Genomic DNA, 16,892 nt, shown 5'->3' on the forward strand with positions numbered 1-16,892 from the left:
GGGGTTTTTTTTGTGGTAGGAAGAAGTTAATAAGTGAATAGCTGTTACCTTTGCTGATGTCCCACATTCTCTTCCCATCCTTTTTTCTTTTAATTATTTTTTTGATGGCTACATCTATGTAATAGAAATTAAAAGTACTTTTTATAGAGACTAGGCAGGCTTGGAGCACAGAGTCCTATTCACCCACGTGAGATCAGGGCTCTCCTTCCCCACCTTCCATCCCATGGAGGGCACATCCTGCAGGCTGAGGAAAAGACAACCAGGAAACAAGGAAGAATAGCAGAGTTTCATTTTTAATACCTCATTTTGAAAGATTAAGTGAAAGCAAGTCAATGTAACAGGTTGGTCACACAATCAAATCACATCCAAGCATTCACAATTAATTATTCAAGCCTTTCTTTGTGCCCTTGTCAATTTGAACAGAAGAGCTGTCAGCTGTTGAGTCTCTTCTGAAGACCAGCCTTAGATCGTTATTATTGAGCTGCCTCTGACCAGGCTCTGGGGCCACAGCTCCTGTCAGAAAGAAAAAGAAATGAAACACAGAATATTGACTTTTGGATCTTTGGGATATTGTTTATTTAATTATTTATTTCCCCCTCCCCATCTTCCCTGGTCTTTGCTCTGCAATGTGCTCTGCTTTGTAGGATGTTCCCTTTGCTCCACAAAGAGTTAAAAAAAGTCCAGGAGGCTCAATTTACAGGGGCTGCATGTGTGTTTCACCTTTTTAATGGAAATGCTCCAGGGAGGGAGATAGTGTGTCCTGACCACGGACATGGTGTAGAATGCAAATCCTCAGGTCACTGATACAGACCCTTGGGGCTCTGCCTAAGAGGATTGGAGTGAAGAAAAAAATTGGCTTTCTCCCAGGAGATAAAGACTGTGAACTATGAAAGCAATAATGTTGACCCAAATAACAGTTGCTCAAGAGATTGAACCAATGCAGAATTTGCTTAGAATAAATGCCATACAGCTGTCAGATTTTGCCACGTTAATTTTCCTTTTTTTTAAGATTCATTTATGGCTGTTCACATCCCTAAGCCATTGACTGCATAAAAGAGTATACCCAGATTAAAGCTGAGTATCAGGAAAAGAGAAGTAGTTTTAGTTCAGAGCTTTTTCTTCATTACTTTTCCACTGCCTAGGTTTGAAAAATAGGGATAATTATTTTTAAAAATTCTTATCTAAGTGACACCAGCATTTTTTGAATGCTCATGTAAAATGTCAAAACTATGCTGTGTTTTCTCAGGAGAAAGAAGTACATCGAAGCAAATTGGGTGAATATCTTACTTCAGATTAATTTGTGCAAAAAGGAGTACTTACAGACCTTATGCATTGGAAGCACCACTTGCAGAGAGTCACATCTCTTTTTAGGGAGCTGAAAAGCATAAATAAGGAGAACAGACCTCTGGTAAATAATTTAAAATCCCTTTGAGCCCATGGTCCCATGCTTAAACAAGAGACACAGGTTTGCTTCACAGGTTTCATAGTGATCCTCTCCTTCAAGGTGTATTTTATGTCCTTGTGGTAATCATGGAATGGTTTGGTTTGGAAGGGATCTGAAAGATCATCTCAATCCACCACTGCCATGGGCAGGGACACCTCCCACCGTCCCAGGCTGCTCCAAGACCTGTCCAGCCTGGCCTTGGGCACTGCCAGGGATGGGGTAACCACAGCTGCTCTGGGCACCCTGTGCCAGTGCCTCCCCACCCTCACAGGGAACAATTTCTTCCTTATATCAAACCTAAATTTCCCCTCTTTCACTTTGAGCCCATTCCCCCACATCGTGTCACTCCACTTCCTGATGAATTGTTCCTCTCCAGGTTTCTTGTAGCCTCTTCAGACACTGGAAGCTTCTCCACACAACCTTCTCTTCTCCAGGCTGAACATCCCCAACTTTCCCATCCTCTCTCCATAGGGTCCCCTTATCAACCTCATGGTCTCCTCTGGACTTGCTCCAACAGTTCCACATCCTTCTGATGTTGGGACATCCAAACTGGGCACAGCATTCTGGGTGGGATCTCATGAGAGCAAAGAGGAGAATCCCCTCCCTGGACCTGCTTCCCACAGAGCTTTGGATGATCCTGGTGGTGATTCCATGCACAGTTTTGGATGATGTTCTCCATCTCCAGCCGTGCCAGAGGATGTGGATGTGTCTGATTCTTGCTGGGACTGCTACTCTGAAATTCTGGGTGGCTGGAGTGTGCTGGACACGTGTGGGCTTTTCTGTCAGGTCAATCCTGTTTAGGGAACCTCATGCTGCTTGCAGCTTCTGGGATTGCAAGAAATGCCAATGATATGGATCTTTCCCATGGAAATGTCATTAACGTGGTCAAAGCCATCTGTGCTAATGTCATGTGGTGCTGGCAAGGTCACTCTGTGACTCCACACATTCTTCGGTGACCTGTGGGGAGAAAGAGAGAAAAGAGAGAAAAAGAGAAAGAGAGAAAAGAGACAGAGAAAAAGAGAGTGAGAGAGAGAGAGAGAGAGAAAGAGAGAGAAAGAAAGGAAAGAAAGAAAGAAAGAAAGAAAGAAAGAAAGAAAGAAAGAAAGAAAGAAAGAAAGAAAGAAAGAAAGAAAGAAAGAAAGAAAGAAAGAAAGAAAGAAAGAAAGAAAGAAAGAAAGAAAGAAAGAAAGAAAGAAAGAAAGAAAGAAAGAAAGAAAGAAAGAAAGAAAGAAAGAAAGAAAGAGGAAGTGGCGGAAGGAAGGAAGTGGCGGAAGGAAGTGGCGGAAGGAAGGAAGTGGCGGAAGGAAGGAAGTGGCGGAAGGAAGGAAGTGGCGGAAGGAAGTGGCGGAAGGAAGTGGCGGAAGGAAGTGGCGGAAGGAAGTGGCGGAAGGAAGTGGCGGAAGGAAGGAAGGAAGGAAGGAAGGAAGGAAGGAAGGAAGGAAGGAAGGAAGGAAGGAAGGAAGGAAGGAAGGAAGGAAGGAAGGAAGGAAGGAAGGAAGGAAGGAAGTGGCGGAAGGAAGGAAGTGGCGGAAGGAAGTGGCGGAAGGAAGTGGCGGAAGGAAGGAAGGAAGGAAGGAAGGAAGGAAGGAAGGAAGGAAGGAAGGAAGGAAGGAAGGAAGGAAGGAAGGAAGGAAGGAAGGAAGGAAGGAAGTGGCGGAAGGAAGTGGCGGAAGGAAGGAAGTGGCGGAAGGAAGGAAGTGGCGGAAGGAAGGAAGTGGCGGAAGGAAGTGGCGGAAGGAAGTGGCGGAAGGAAGTGGCGGAAGGAAGTGGCGGAAGGAAGTGGCGGAAGGAAGGAAGGAAGGAAGGAAGGAAGGAAGGAAGGAAGGAAGGAAGGAAGGAAGGAAGGAAGGAAGGAAGGAAGGAAGGAAGGAAGGAAGGAAGGAAGGAAGGAAGGAAGGAAGGAAGGAAGTGGCGGAAGGAAGTGGCGGAAGGAAGTGGCGGAAGGAAGGAAGGAAGGAAGGAAGGAAGGAAGGAAGGAAGGAAGGAAGGAAGGAAGGAAGGAAGGAAGGAAGGAAGGAAGGAAGGAAGGAAGGAAGGAAGGAAGGAAGGAAGGAAGGAAGGAAGGAAGGAAGGAAGGAAGTGGCGGAAGGAAGGAAGTGGCGGAAGGAAGTGGCGGAAGGAAGTGGCGGAAGGAAGTGGCGGAAGGAAGTGGCGGAAGGAAGGAAGGAAGGAAGGAAGGAAGTGGCGGAAGGAAGGAAGTGGCGGAAGGAAGGAAGTGGCGGAAGGAAGTGGCGGAAGGAAGGAAGGAAGGAAGGAAGGAAGGAAGGAAGGAAGGAAGGAAGGAAGGAAGGAAGGAAGGAAGGAAGGAAGGAAGGAAGGAAGGAAGGAAGGAAGGAAGGAAGGAAGGAAGGAAGGAAGGAAGGAAGGAAGGAAGGAAGGAAGGAAGGAAGGAAGGAAGGAAGGAAGGAAGGAGAGTTTGACTGCTGAGGGGAGTTCTTAGCATCCAGGCAGTGCAGGTCTGTGTCTGCTTGGCCATATTTATTTTGTTGGTTTTATAATCTAGTGCTATGCTTCCTGAAAAAATAAGTTTTAGAAGTGGAAAAAAATGCTTTGTGTGACTTTCAGCCTGAAGTTCCATATGTAGAATATGAGTTTGCAGTGGGTTTTTTTGCCCTGAAACACCTCTGTTTCCTTAACATTCATCATTTAAAAGACAGAACAGAACACATTGTAGACTCTAGCTGCCTAACAAATGCTGAAATGCAACCCTAAACCAAATCTAAATGTAAACAAAATAGATGCTTTAAATCATTTGTAGAGCTAATTGCATCTGTAAGTACAGGGAAAGCTCAGGAAAAGTGAAAAAATGTTCAACACGGCTTGCCTGAAGCATTAATCTGGCCAAGGGCTGTATTTTAAAACTAATTTATTCTGAGGTCTTCATAGAAAATGAGCACTGGTACAAACAAAACACGTCCAGCCCACTGGTGAACACTCTGACAGTGGAAAGAGAACAACAATAATCATATTTAACTCATTCAGAGAGATTTACACAGTCAAACTGTGACCTTGTTGTGCACAATTGAATCCAGTCTGGCAGGTTTTCAGGCACAGGATGTGAAGCAAGGGGTAAGAAAGGATGGTTGGGTGCTCAAAACCCAGAACTGGGATTCCCAAATCTCTCACAAACTCACAAGATGAAGTTAGGCAAATCAATTTGCTTCACTGTGCCTCAATTTCCCAATCAAATTGAAACTGGCAAATCATAAAAATTATCTTAGGAATGTATTTGGGTATATTTGCATAATCATCCTGATATTTGGACAGGCTTCCAAGATATGATTCTCTGAGCAGTTCAGAGAAGGAAATAAAAAACCTAAAAATATATTTATTTGAAAGGACTGATGCTTGTTGTGCTTATAATGATATTTTCTTTGTGCTTCCAGTCTAAGGAAAGTAATAGTACAGAATCACAGTAATCTTTATGAGATGGTAGGGAATTACACATCCTTCCTAGTTTTACCTCACATAGATCTTTGAAATGAAGTTGGATTGAAATATCCCATAATCATCAGTTGATGCTCAGCATAAATCACTCTGTGAATTTACTCCTTGCTGAAAAGTTATATTTACTGAACCCTTTTCATTGTTACAAAGTTAGTTTGACAAAGATGTCAGCAAACAGAAAATAAATAGTGTGAAAACCACATCTATTCACACTGCTATAATATGACTCTTGTTCAAAGTGTTTCTGTTTATTTAGAGAAGTTGCAAGAACTATAAAACTTTGTAACCTATAAAAAATGAGGGCTGCTAAATCCCCATATGCTGATGGAATTCAGTCTGCAAACAGATTCTCAGGAATTGCTTGCAGTTATTTCCATTTTAATTCAGTGTGGGTTAGTTTTTTCCTCCAGCAATGTTGGTAACACATGTGACTTATGTAATACTTAAATGCTGTTTTTCTAATATTCCTTTATGGAATAATTTCATTGGATCAGGGGTGGCAAGAGTTCTGTTTATGTTAAGGTACAGAAAAGTCTTTGCATACTTCTCTTCCTATTGTCATTTTTTCTGTTTCAAACACTTCTTCATCAGTTGTTCTGAAGCAATACCAAGTACAAATGGTTTGGTATGTTTCCATAATCAGGGAAATGTGTCCTGGGTCATAAAATATGGGAATAGCTCATCAGGAGACTTTTTTTTTTTTAATGGTAGGTGTGTGAATGGTAATGAGAAGTGAATAATTAAATACACAAAAAGCATAACATGGAGCTCAGTACCTGTGTGAAGGGTAAAAAAGAGACAGAAGTTGGATCCCATCACATAACATAGCTGGTTATGTTGGAAATCAAAATTAGTTTATATGAGAGAGAGAAAAGTAGAGGAAAAATTATTATAGTGAGAGGAAATTGTAAAAAAATATTAAATTTTTATAGAACTGCTGAAAAGCAACACCATAGACTGTTGTATTGGTCAAAAAGATAAAATGTACATCATTAGCAGCTTTTTTCTTTCATTTTAAAAATTATTCACTGAACATTGAATTCTTTTCCCAGTAGATTGGCCAAGAGTTTCCAGGAGAAATTATTTATTTTATCTCTATTTCCTAGTGGAGATGCTTCCTCCCACAGTGAATATTCTGAATATTTTTTAACCAAACATAGGCTTACTTTTTCAAACTGAGTGAGGAGGATATTAATTCCTTCCCATGTCATTGCCATAAAGCCAAATTATCCTGTTCCACTTTCCCTCATTTTGCACTCTCAAAATAAAAACACTACCCTAGAATGTACCATGTGAGGTTTTGTCTGTTACTGCACATGCTTTAAATAAAAACTCTGCCTGCTCGGGTGTCTTGGGAAGCTTTGAATAGGTCTTTTCATGGGAGGGAGTGGGTGCTATGATAAATTTCTCATAAAACTGTTTCTTCAGGTTGAGATGCTCCATTACCTTTGCAGTTACCTGCAGAATAAATGTGGTTAAACATGTGGGGCCAGAGAGCTGCAGCTGCTGTAATTACTGTGGGATAATATTGGCTGTCTGCACTCAGTAAAAATAATTCTGCTGCTGTTGGGATTCTGTGTCTGCAGGGCTGTGCCTTATTCTGATCTTATTGTCCATAGCAGTTTATATTCTGGAAACACAATCACTTCAAAGCTCCAAAACCATTAAGGTGCACATTTGATGGTGGGGACATAAAGCAGCTGCTGTTCAGCCCAGAGGAGATGGAGGTTTTCTCTTTAATTAATCAGCTTGTGTTTAAATTTACATGCAGATAGGAGGGGAGATGGGTTATGGTCCTTGATGATATAAAGAGCAGAGAAAAAGTTTATTTGTGCTAAGCCACTGGTCAGCTCCAGCTATTTATTTATGTGAGATGCACCAGTAAAAGCCTGAGGAAAAAGATTTTAATCCTCCAGACAGCTCCATATATCATGGGCAAAGTTGAATCCTCTTTACTCAGAGTCCCTAAAACTAGCTGGTGATTTAAAATTATCTGCTTGCTTGCCAGCTGAAATGAGGAAAGCAGCTTCTACAGCAATGTATGCAAGCACTCAAATAATCTAAAACTCAGGCATTAAAGATTACGGCAGTTTTATTCAATATGCTGGAGGATGACAGTTAACAACAGCTGTAGCTGCTCATGCCTAATAAATTCATCAAAGATTAAGAGGGGGAACAATTAAATAAAAAACATTGTGTGATCAGTCGGGTCTATACTATTAAATATATGCTATTAAATCATAAAAGAGTAGCCATCAACAAAACCCAGACTGTGTACACAAAAGCACAGCTCCTGCATCTATTTATGCCTTATTTGAAAAAAAAAAAAAAAAACAACCAAAAAAAACCAACACAAAATCAAAACAAACAAACAGGCTTATTCCTCCTTTATAAAACTTGAAGATTGCTTGTGCATCATAAGTAGAATTGGTGTGGACAGTTGGGATGAAATACATTTTTGCAGTCTCAGAAACACAGGTAGGGCAACAAAATATGTTTTGATTTGGGTAATTTACAGTCTCTTTTTCAAAAGGGCCAAACTAATTCAGAAAATCACAGCACTGCACATGTAAGAGAATAATGTCTTTCCTTATACTGAGATTACAGAAGCACAAAGAAACTCAGGGTACTGTTGGATTTAGAGCAGCTAAAACCAGGAATGCAGCTGCCTCCAGCATTCAGGACCTGCCTGATTTTGGAACACTGGGCTCAATGAGAAACCAACAGAGAACCACAACTCTTGCTCCTATTTAAAGCTGCAATTGACTCAGCAGATAATCTCTCTCAGCACAATTTACGAATCCAAAACTGCAACTTTATTTTGTTCAGTCCCCTGTTCCACCTTTCCTTTTCCTTTCCTTTCCTTTCCTTTCCTTTCCTTTCCTTTCCTTTCCTTTCCTTTCCTTTCCTTTCCTTTCCTTTCCTTTCCTTTCCTTTCCTTTCCTTTCCTTTCCTTTCCTTTCCTTTCCTTTCCTTTCCTTTCCTTTCCTTTCCTTTCCTTTCCTTCCTTCTGCCACTTCCTTCCTTTTCTTCCTTTCCAATTGTATTCATCCTGTGGGTCTATAGGCAAGAAACAGGCAGGTTTATTTTCTCAGGTAGTAATAATTCATGTAAAATATAAAGGGAAATCTGGAGAACTACAGCTATAGCAATATCCCCATTTATGAAACTGAGACATTTTGGAATGGAGCAAATACCACAGCATCTGAATTTGTCTAGATCTATTTTAATTGAAAATATGCAGAAGGACATTGCTGATCCATGATATTCCTTACAGATAGTGATGCCAAAATTACAGCTTGTTTTTTTTTTTTACTCTTTTCCTCTCTAATCTTTGAAGAATCAAGTGGAAAATATTCCATTACTCTAAAATGGTGGCATTTTAGAGCCATGGAGATGTGGCTGTGCTGGGCCTCCCACACTTTGGAATTCCACTGACTGAGAGGCAGAGTGACTGATAAGGAACAGATTTATTTACAATAAACCCTGATTCACCCTGACCTGTCACCAAAGCAGGTGCTTCTATCCCTAACTGAGGTAGAGAAAGTGAGGGAGGGTAAAGAATTATGATATTAGAAAGAATGTCTTCGTTTTGAGCTGTCAGTTCTGCACGAATTTTTCCAAGCTGTGAATCCGCCTCTGTTGGAGCTGGAACCACACCAGGTCATAGGACTGGAAATATTTATGAATGTCCTCAGCTCCATGCAGAGAGCTCTGCACAAAGATAATCTCAGTTATTCTTTATTGAAGTCTCAACAGATTATGTGTCTAAATAAAATAGAAATCATCTCATGCAAGGCTGCTGGCTTGTTTTATGAATTCTCAAAATTAATTCTGGGGGGAGGAAAAAGCCCTTAACAAAAAACAAAACAGAAGGGAAAAGGGAAACCAACTGCTTTGGAACTGAAGAAAACTTCAGACCTGCAAGCTTGGCTTTATGATAAGACACATTTCTGTGAGCTCTGAGGAGCCTGGAATTATAGACTAAATATCACAGCAGCCTCCCTCACCTTGGATAACACTTCCTATGGATTTTATGGCTTTTTCTTTCTTTGTGTCAGGAAAAATGGGAATACCAAACATTTTAATTCCTCATAAGCAACATCATATATGGTGGCACTTCATAAGCTTTGCCACTGATTTTTTCTGCCAGGAAATGAGTCATGAGGGCCTCTCAAGGTATCCCATGAAGGCTGAGTACATTGAGTGGGTGATACTTGGAGAAGTGAAATCCTGACCTTTCCCTCCACATCTCCTTTCCTCATCTAATCTTTGGGCTGGGTATCAAAATCCTTCCCAGGAATACGACTGCAGGGCAGAGTTTAAGCAGGTTCTAGCACACTTCCCATGCCCTGAGCAGCAGGCTGGTTTGTTTGAGGATGTTGTAGCAATGCCATAAATCTGAGTTACAGATTTCTGTCCCCTTTGGCTCCTGTGGGGAGCTCTCTCCCCTTCCATGCACAGGTCACACTGGAAACTTGCTTAGCAGAAGCAATTCTATCCAGGAGAGGTGACAAGTACCACTGGCAAGAGTCTTTTTGTTCTGTATTACCATTTGGCACAGGATTAGAACAGCCATCTGTTCTCTTAATTTCGATCAACCCAATTTAGGCTGCAATAACACAACGCCGTTAGATGTGTTTCCAACAAAGGAAAAATCAAATATGGTTTTTTAAATCATCTTGGGGGTAACATTGCCCCTGTTTAAAGACTACCAGCATGCTGGGGGGAAAGGGCATGATAAGAGAATAATTAACATTGTGATTTTAAAATATTCTCATTTTCATACAAGAATACGATGCGCTAATTCGACAGGAAAGTGTTCCCATTTTCTTATGAATTATACATGAGAACAATCTCACATAGGAAACCTAAACAGAATTTTATTTTAATCTCTAATATTATGCAGTCTAATGGAAAACATTAAAACCTTACATAAGAGCAATTTCATAATTGTTAATGTGATCTCACATAGAGAGACAAGCACATGATTTGCTAACACTGCTCAACTTTGAGGAAGTCAGCAGGTTATTTAGGGCACTGGTCAGCAGACAGTAAAATCAGGGGTGTGTTTCAAAAGATTTGTGGGTTTTGGGGCCCTTGGTCAAGCCTAGGTATGACCCAATTTCCTCCACCTCTTCCTTGTTTGTGCTCTTTAGGACAGTGAGATCCATCTCTTTGGGGTCCCTTTATCTCCAAACCAAGTGGTTTGCCAATATCTCAGATGAAGACATGGATTTAGAGTTTCTATCAGAGAATGAAATGAATGAAATTTTGTTAAGAGAAGCAGTTGGCAAAATATGCCAGCTGTTAAAATATTGGTGTAATGGCAAAAGATGGCACAGCTTGGTTGTGTTAAAGAGGTTTGATTTGAACACTGAGGTTTTCGTACCAATAATTCCAGTTTTAGGACAGTCAGGTGAGAGGTCACATCTACAAAAGGAGGGAAATCCCTAAATCCATGACTCTGAAAAGGAGATCACAGTTTTCCATGATGGGTTCAATTATTGGATGGGTACATGGAAAAAAACATTGTACAAAGGAAAATGGTGAAATTTTGCATTCACTATGACCAGGACCAGAAATTTCAGAACTAAACTTATGTGCATGATGCAAGCTTGAAAAGGAACTTCAAAAAGTTGTTAAGGTGTTGAGTGAAAAACTACAGCAATATTTCAAGATATGAATAATTCACAGTAAATGATTTAGGAAGTTCAATCTGTATAACTAATTAAGGAGAAAGATGGTATAAGAGGTAATTTCCTCGTGTTCTGTAAGGACTTAAATGGCCAGAAGATTTCTGACTGTGGAGGAAATCTTTAATGAAGGCACAGTAAGATCCAATAGCAGGGGCAAAGGCAGGTGGACCCAAGCAATACACTAATTTTCAAAAGTAAGAATAATTGGAAGAATTTACCCAGGGCTATCACATACTCTCCACTTACAAGAAATATTTAATCATGACTAATGTCTTTTTAAAAAGCTATAGTGTAACTTCCAGATATGGACTTGGGCAGGGGTTAATGGCAAAAGGATAGAAGGTGAAAATAAATTACTCTGATAGTTTTTCTAGTCCTTGGATCTATATATTTTCAGTCTCACCATGAGGCAATGTTATGTAGGAAAGACTGAGGAAAGACTTATGGGTTCTATTTCCTGGTTTTCCAGTGACTTGTATGAATTGTATGGATCCATGTGTCTCAGAGAGCTTCTCTGTAAAGAATTTAAATTTTCATAAAATCATGGAATGCTTTGGATTGGAAGGGACCTTAAGGGACATATAATTCAAACCCCCTCCCATGGGCAGGGACACTTTCCACTAGGCCAGGTTGCTCAGAGCCCCATCGAGCCTGGCCTTGGGTTTAAATTCTATTTTTAAAGTTTAAATACTGTTTTAAATGATCATATATTACTATGATTGCCCACACTACCAAGGCAAGAGATAGTGAGGGTTCCTGGAAGCCTTTGAAGTCTTTGAATGAGACACATATTCCAGATATTGCACCAGGTTTTCAAAGGCATCAAGCATTGAAAGCCAAAAGAGATTTCAACATCTCTGTAAATCAGATGCTGAAATTATTATAATCACGTATTCAAGGAATTAATACAAATACTGCTGAGGAGGAATAATAAATGGGAATTATGAGCTATATTTTGACAGTGTTTTTTTTAAATTGTTCTGAAGGAGGCTTCTCTGTCTTCCTCTCTTGAAGCCTGCTAGCAGCCAAACAAACAAAAAGCTTCAGTTGATCTGAAAGGATTTTTCACTTTAGAAAAATCTTTATTTGGCATGTTAAGCAGGTGAGTCAAAAAAATTAGACTTCATTAGAGCAAAACAGGGGTGATTAAATTAAATGTGCCTGGAGAAGAAAGCCCTGCCCTGGATCAACAGGACAGTGGGAGCTTGTCTGTCCCATCCTGGTGCTTTTCTAAACACTTTTTGAAGTACAGAAGGCAGAGCACTCAACACTTCAGCTTTGTCACTGCTGACAGCCTGTCGGGTTTAATGAAAATGCTCTCAGTTTAGAAGATGACAGAAATTACATGCATTTCCCCTTTTATTTCTCTGTCATCTTTTTCTGTCTCGCATTTCTGCAGGAGAAGGAGGGGTTGGTTATTAAAAGCATTACATAAGTATGCAAAATATGTTAAGAAGAAAAGAGGAAAAGGAAAATCTTTAGCCCTGCAATTATACACAATGTCTGTTGGTGGGAAATGTGGGATAACATCTGATGTGTGGCAATAACTATTTACTTTTAGCTATCTTTGAAGAGGGTGAGGGAAAAATCTCTAGATAATGCTTTAAGTGAAGGTTTTATTGTACAATTGCCTGAGTAATTTCCAACAGGAAGATGATCTAAGCAGTGTTAGATAGCTTGAGTGTGTTCATAACTTCTCCAGAAAATACAGCAAGATAACACTGAACAATTTCTTGGCTCTGCAAAGCTTTTACATTCCTCTTTTATTAAGTGGGGGCTTTTAATAAGTGTGTCTGCTCTCACAGAGCCAAAAGTGGAACTGCATCTGAGGAAACTCAGAACTGCCAGGGCTGAGCAGGGAAGGCTTCACCTGCAAGTATCACTCAGTACTACAAGATCTGGAAATAACCCACAAATCCTTTAAATTCATCACCCAGCCACTCCACATCCTCATCCACAATCCACACCCCAGCTGTGATTCCAGAACAGGGTTTAAAGGGAAGCTCTGAATTTGATCTTCTCAATTTCTGTGGCAGCTTTTTTCATGCTTATCCTGAGAAGAGAGACAAACTTGATTACTAACAATGCCCTGTGGAAGCCATCTCTCAAAACTGTGCAGAGCATCTGAAAATAGTGACAGCTGTGGAAGAGCACAGAGGAAGGGATTTACTTTTAAACTTTGGCCCCATTTGTGTGATCTTAAACTTGTGCATTCTAGTAGCATCCAAAGGTGTGAAATGGAATAATGGAGAAATGGAATTATGAAGAGAAATGGAATTATATGTATTTAGCAAAGGTGAAGATGGATCCCAGAAAGAGAAAGCTACAGGAAGCTTTCACATGCATGAGGGGCACATTTCTGCCTCTCAGCTGCTTAGGCTCCACTCACTTGACACAAATGCATGGCAGGTGCAGATTTACGGGAGGCACCAAAACAATCCCAACCACCCCATTAACACCTTTTTATCTGCTCCTGGTGTGCCTGTGGTGTGCTTGCAGCCTCTCCACTGCCATCCACCCTGGCACAGTTTGGTACCAGAGTCACATCCCAGCTGGAAAAGCCTGATGTGAGCCTTGCCTGAGCTGCAGAGGATGTGTGTGCACAGAACAGGCAGGGCTGGGGGATTGCTGAGGGCACAGGGCTGGAGCCCTGCCCTGCCTGGATGCAGAGCTGGTGGATGCTCACACAGCTGGGAACAAAAGCAAGGCAGGGCTGTCTTTGCTGCATCTCCCAGGCAAGGCCTTTCAATGTGATTCCCATCTCCTGAAGCTGTCATTTTGTGCTGCCCACGGAGCATAAGGGAGACAACTGTGCCTCAATTACCTGTATTTCTTATAACATATTCCCTGGAAAAGGTGGATTTCCTTTATGAATATTTCAGGAGTACAGAAACTGCTTGTGAACCGAAGTCTGACATCTCGTGGTTTTCAAATCAAAATTCTAAATATCCTTCAAACCTAAATTTAGGGGTAAAGGCAAACCTTGTTACAGGGTACAGATGTTGAGTAGCACTATTTGATAAGAAGTTAGGGTGGCCAAAATGGTTTTGAGCAATGTATAGACTCAGACAGTGATCTGAGTAATTGGGAATGTGAAAGGAAAAGGAAGAAACCCTCAACACAGGGCAGAACATTATATCAAGTAGTTACAGCATCTCATTGGTTGAATTTATTGCTACTACATGACTGTATCATTTCATCTAAACTTTACAACTAGAATATTAAAATGTAAGATGTAAGACAGCTTTGCTTTTTTCATGTAAGCTTTTCAATGCCACGTTTCAGACATCTGGCTGTGAAACTGAAATATTACCCATTCAGGTGATTTTACTACTGCACTCCACAATATCTTTGTTCCTAAGTATTCTCTCTACAAGCAATTGAAGTTTTCAGAGGCATATGAAGTCAGTATGGCTCCTGTATAAGAAAGAAGCTCTCTAGCCTGTAAATCTGTAAATCCACCTGGAGTACATTGTTGTTCATGGCTGAGGAGAGAGCACTTCCCATCCAGTTCTCCCTCCTCCTTTGCATTTTCCCTTGCTCAGCTCTTCTTCATCAGCAAAAGAGCTCAACACCTTTTATGCCTCAGTTATGGTGATTTATGTTCACAGAATCCAGGATCCCTGGGTCTGGCACAGCCCTGCCAGCCCATGCAGTGCCAGCTGTGCCCCATGGGCACCTTGTCCCCAGCCCAGAGCACTCAGTGCCACCTGCAGGGGACACCTGCAGGGCTGGGCACTGCAAAGCTCCCTGGGCAGCCCCTGCCAAGGCCTGAGTTCCCTTTCCATGGGCAAATTGCTGCTGCTGTCCAAGCTGAGCCTGCCCTGGCCCAGCCTGAGGCCGTTCCCTCTGCTCCTGTCCCTGTTCCCTGGCAGCAGAGCCTGACTCCATCTGGCTGCCCCCTCCTGTCAGGGAGATTTAGAGAGAAATAACATCACCCCTGAGCCTCCTTCTCTCCACACTAAACAACCCCACAACTTATTTAACCCTGGTGTTGTTATTTAATAATTCTGGATACTTCCAAGGATGGGAGAAATGGTGTTGTTTTATTCAATGTTTTCTGCTTTGAGGTCAGATCAGTGACATTAAATGTTTTTTTTTTTTCTTTTATATTATGGTTTAAAGGATATCACCCTTTGTAATGAAACCATTTTCTTTCTGTCTTCTCTCTGTTGGATTGCTTTCCCACTGATGCATCTGTGAGCAAGCATCCTGACTACACTTAATTATTAAAAAGTCATTGTTCAAACAGAGCTCTGAAGAAAAGGAATTCTTTCTTAGTGCATATTACTGGATATTAGTTCATAATAGGCTTCAGCCTTGTGTATTTCTCCCCTAATTCTGGAGCCTGATGTATTTTATAATACCTAGGTACAGGTACATTTATTATAAGCGCTACCAGCTACAGAGAAATTTAGCAGACGTGAAAAGGAAAAGATATTCACATTTACCTCAGTGTAAAAGTTTTGGAAAAGCACACACAGCTTAGACTACAGTATTTTTTAGGTGGAAATATTAACCAGGTGAGGCCTAAGTTTTCAATGCATTCTAAACAAGTTATTTCAGTTTACTGCATTATGGAAAGTGCATTAGAGCAAACGTACCATGCTGATTTTAGGGGGGGTTGTGTCCTTGCTTTTAAAGTGGGCATGAAACAGAACAGAGACAGTTCTGTGGATGTCAAGTGATCAAAACTGCTCATGTGACCATATCAACCATGGTATTTTCCACATAGTCTAGAGCTAATAATAAAAAAAAAAAGTCACATTTGAAGAAAATTTAACCTGTAATACTTTTATTTTGAGAGAACCGTGGTAGAAACCCTGACCTTGAACATGTCAGACTTGTTTGGTTTTGGAGATTGTGGCTTTGCTGGGCAGGGTGGGGTGGGAGTGCTCCTCACCCTGGGGCTGTTTAACTTGCAGGCACTGCAGGTGGGAGCAGCTTCCCTGCCTCTCTAACCCCTCCAGCTCTGCTGCTGAATTGCATTAGATCATCCTATAACACTGGGCTGAACTGGGTTAATGCAGTGGTTCTTTACCCCTTATTTTACTTCAGATGCTCCTTCTATGTTTGTTCATAGTCATATAGACCATGGCACATTTCTTTCCTTCATTCCTCACATTTTTTCTTTAAGATCCCTCCATTTCTGCACATAAAGTGCAAATAAAATACACATTAATTCATTCCTTTTGTGCACTTACAGTGAGAACTTGGTGAGCTTGGAATTAGCAGCTTCAAACCTGGCAACAAAAATTCCTCAGGCCCTGTGCCCTCTATCCTTCAGTGCGAGAGTAACAACCTGCAGATATTTTAAACCCTGCAAACTCTTGTGTCTTTCAGGACCTAGATTTCTCATCACATCCACGGGAGCCTTGTATATTTTAGATGTACAAAACGAAGATGGACTGTACAACTACCGCTGCATCACCAGGCACAGATACACCGGAGAAACGCGACAGAGCAACAGCGCCAGACTTTTTGTATCAGGTGCTCCTTTTCTGCATCTTCCTAAATGAAATGAAATTCAATGCTGCCTGTGTCTCTCTCTAGTGTGCCCAGCTGGCAAGGCATGTTCTTGTGTGGTTTCTGTCAAATGGAAGTGGGGAGCTGCTGTAAAACGAGATGGGCCATTTAAAAACCCTTAATTTTTTTAAAATATGTTTTTCACATCTTAGTGGCTATTTCCTGAAGGTCCCTTGGGTGTACCTGCATTCAGCATGGTGATTTTTAGAAGGTTTGGAGTACTTTATACAGGGACTGTGGATGGGATTTATCCCTTACATGAAATAAGACAATGCAGGGACACAGTTTTTTTAAGGTAAAAAAAAGAGAATTTTTAATTTCTGACTCCAACATTTATAGATTTCTAAAAGTGACAGTGGATTGGAGGGTGACAGTGCCACCTCTCCAATGACACTGGACAAACTACCAGTCTATCAAATTTTTCTTTATCTATAAAGGAATGTAAAACAATAAGTTACTTATATAAAGTATGTGAGAAAGTTCATTACAAGAATGTAAACATCAGAAAGTTTAAAAAAACTTTAAAAAACAAAGTAACAATTGCTCCAGAACTAGATTTGTGCAGGGGAACTTAATCACCTTAACCTCAGTGTTTAGCCAAAGAAGAGGAACACTTTTGGGGGTAATGTACCTGTCCTGCTTTGGGGTGATCTGGGGCGCCCCATGGTACCTGTTCCTCTCTGTTGACCTCAGCAGGAGTTCAGGACATTGCACTCAGCTGTAAATATTTCCACCTCAGGATTCTCATGTTATCTGAGGTGTATGTCAGCCTTCCT

The 16,892-nt window shown here is 41.0% G+C and overlaps 1 protein-coding gene across 2 annotated transcripts in view; it reads left to right on the forward strand.

The window, feature by feature from the left end:
• The window catches only part of DSCAM (DS cell adhesion molecule), a 472,610-nt gene that overhangs the window by 252,068 nt on the left and 203,650 nt on the right, over positions 1 to 16,892 (forward strand). For both annotated transcript variants that reach the window (XM_066545552.1, XM_066545553.1), the window contains exon 4: positions 15,934 to 16,080. In XM_066545552.1, the coding sequence (XP_066401649.1) occupies positions 15,934 to 16,080 (147 nt within the window). The remainder of the gene's footprint in view (positions 1 to 15,933; positions 16,081 to 16,892) is intronic.

Source organism: Molothrus aeneus, chromosome 2, assembly GCF_037042795.1.
Source record: "Molothrus aeneus isolate 106 chromosome 2, BPBGC_Maene_1.0, whole genome shotgun sequence".
Lineage (NCBI taxonomy): Eukaryota > Metazoa > Chordata > Aves > Passeriformes > Icteridae > Molothrus > Molothrus aeneus.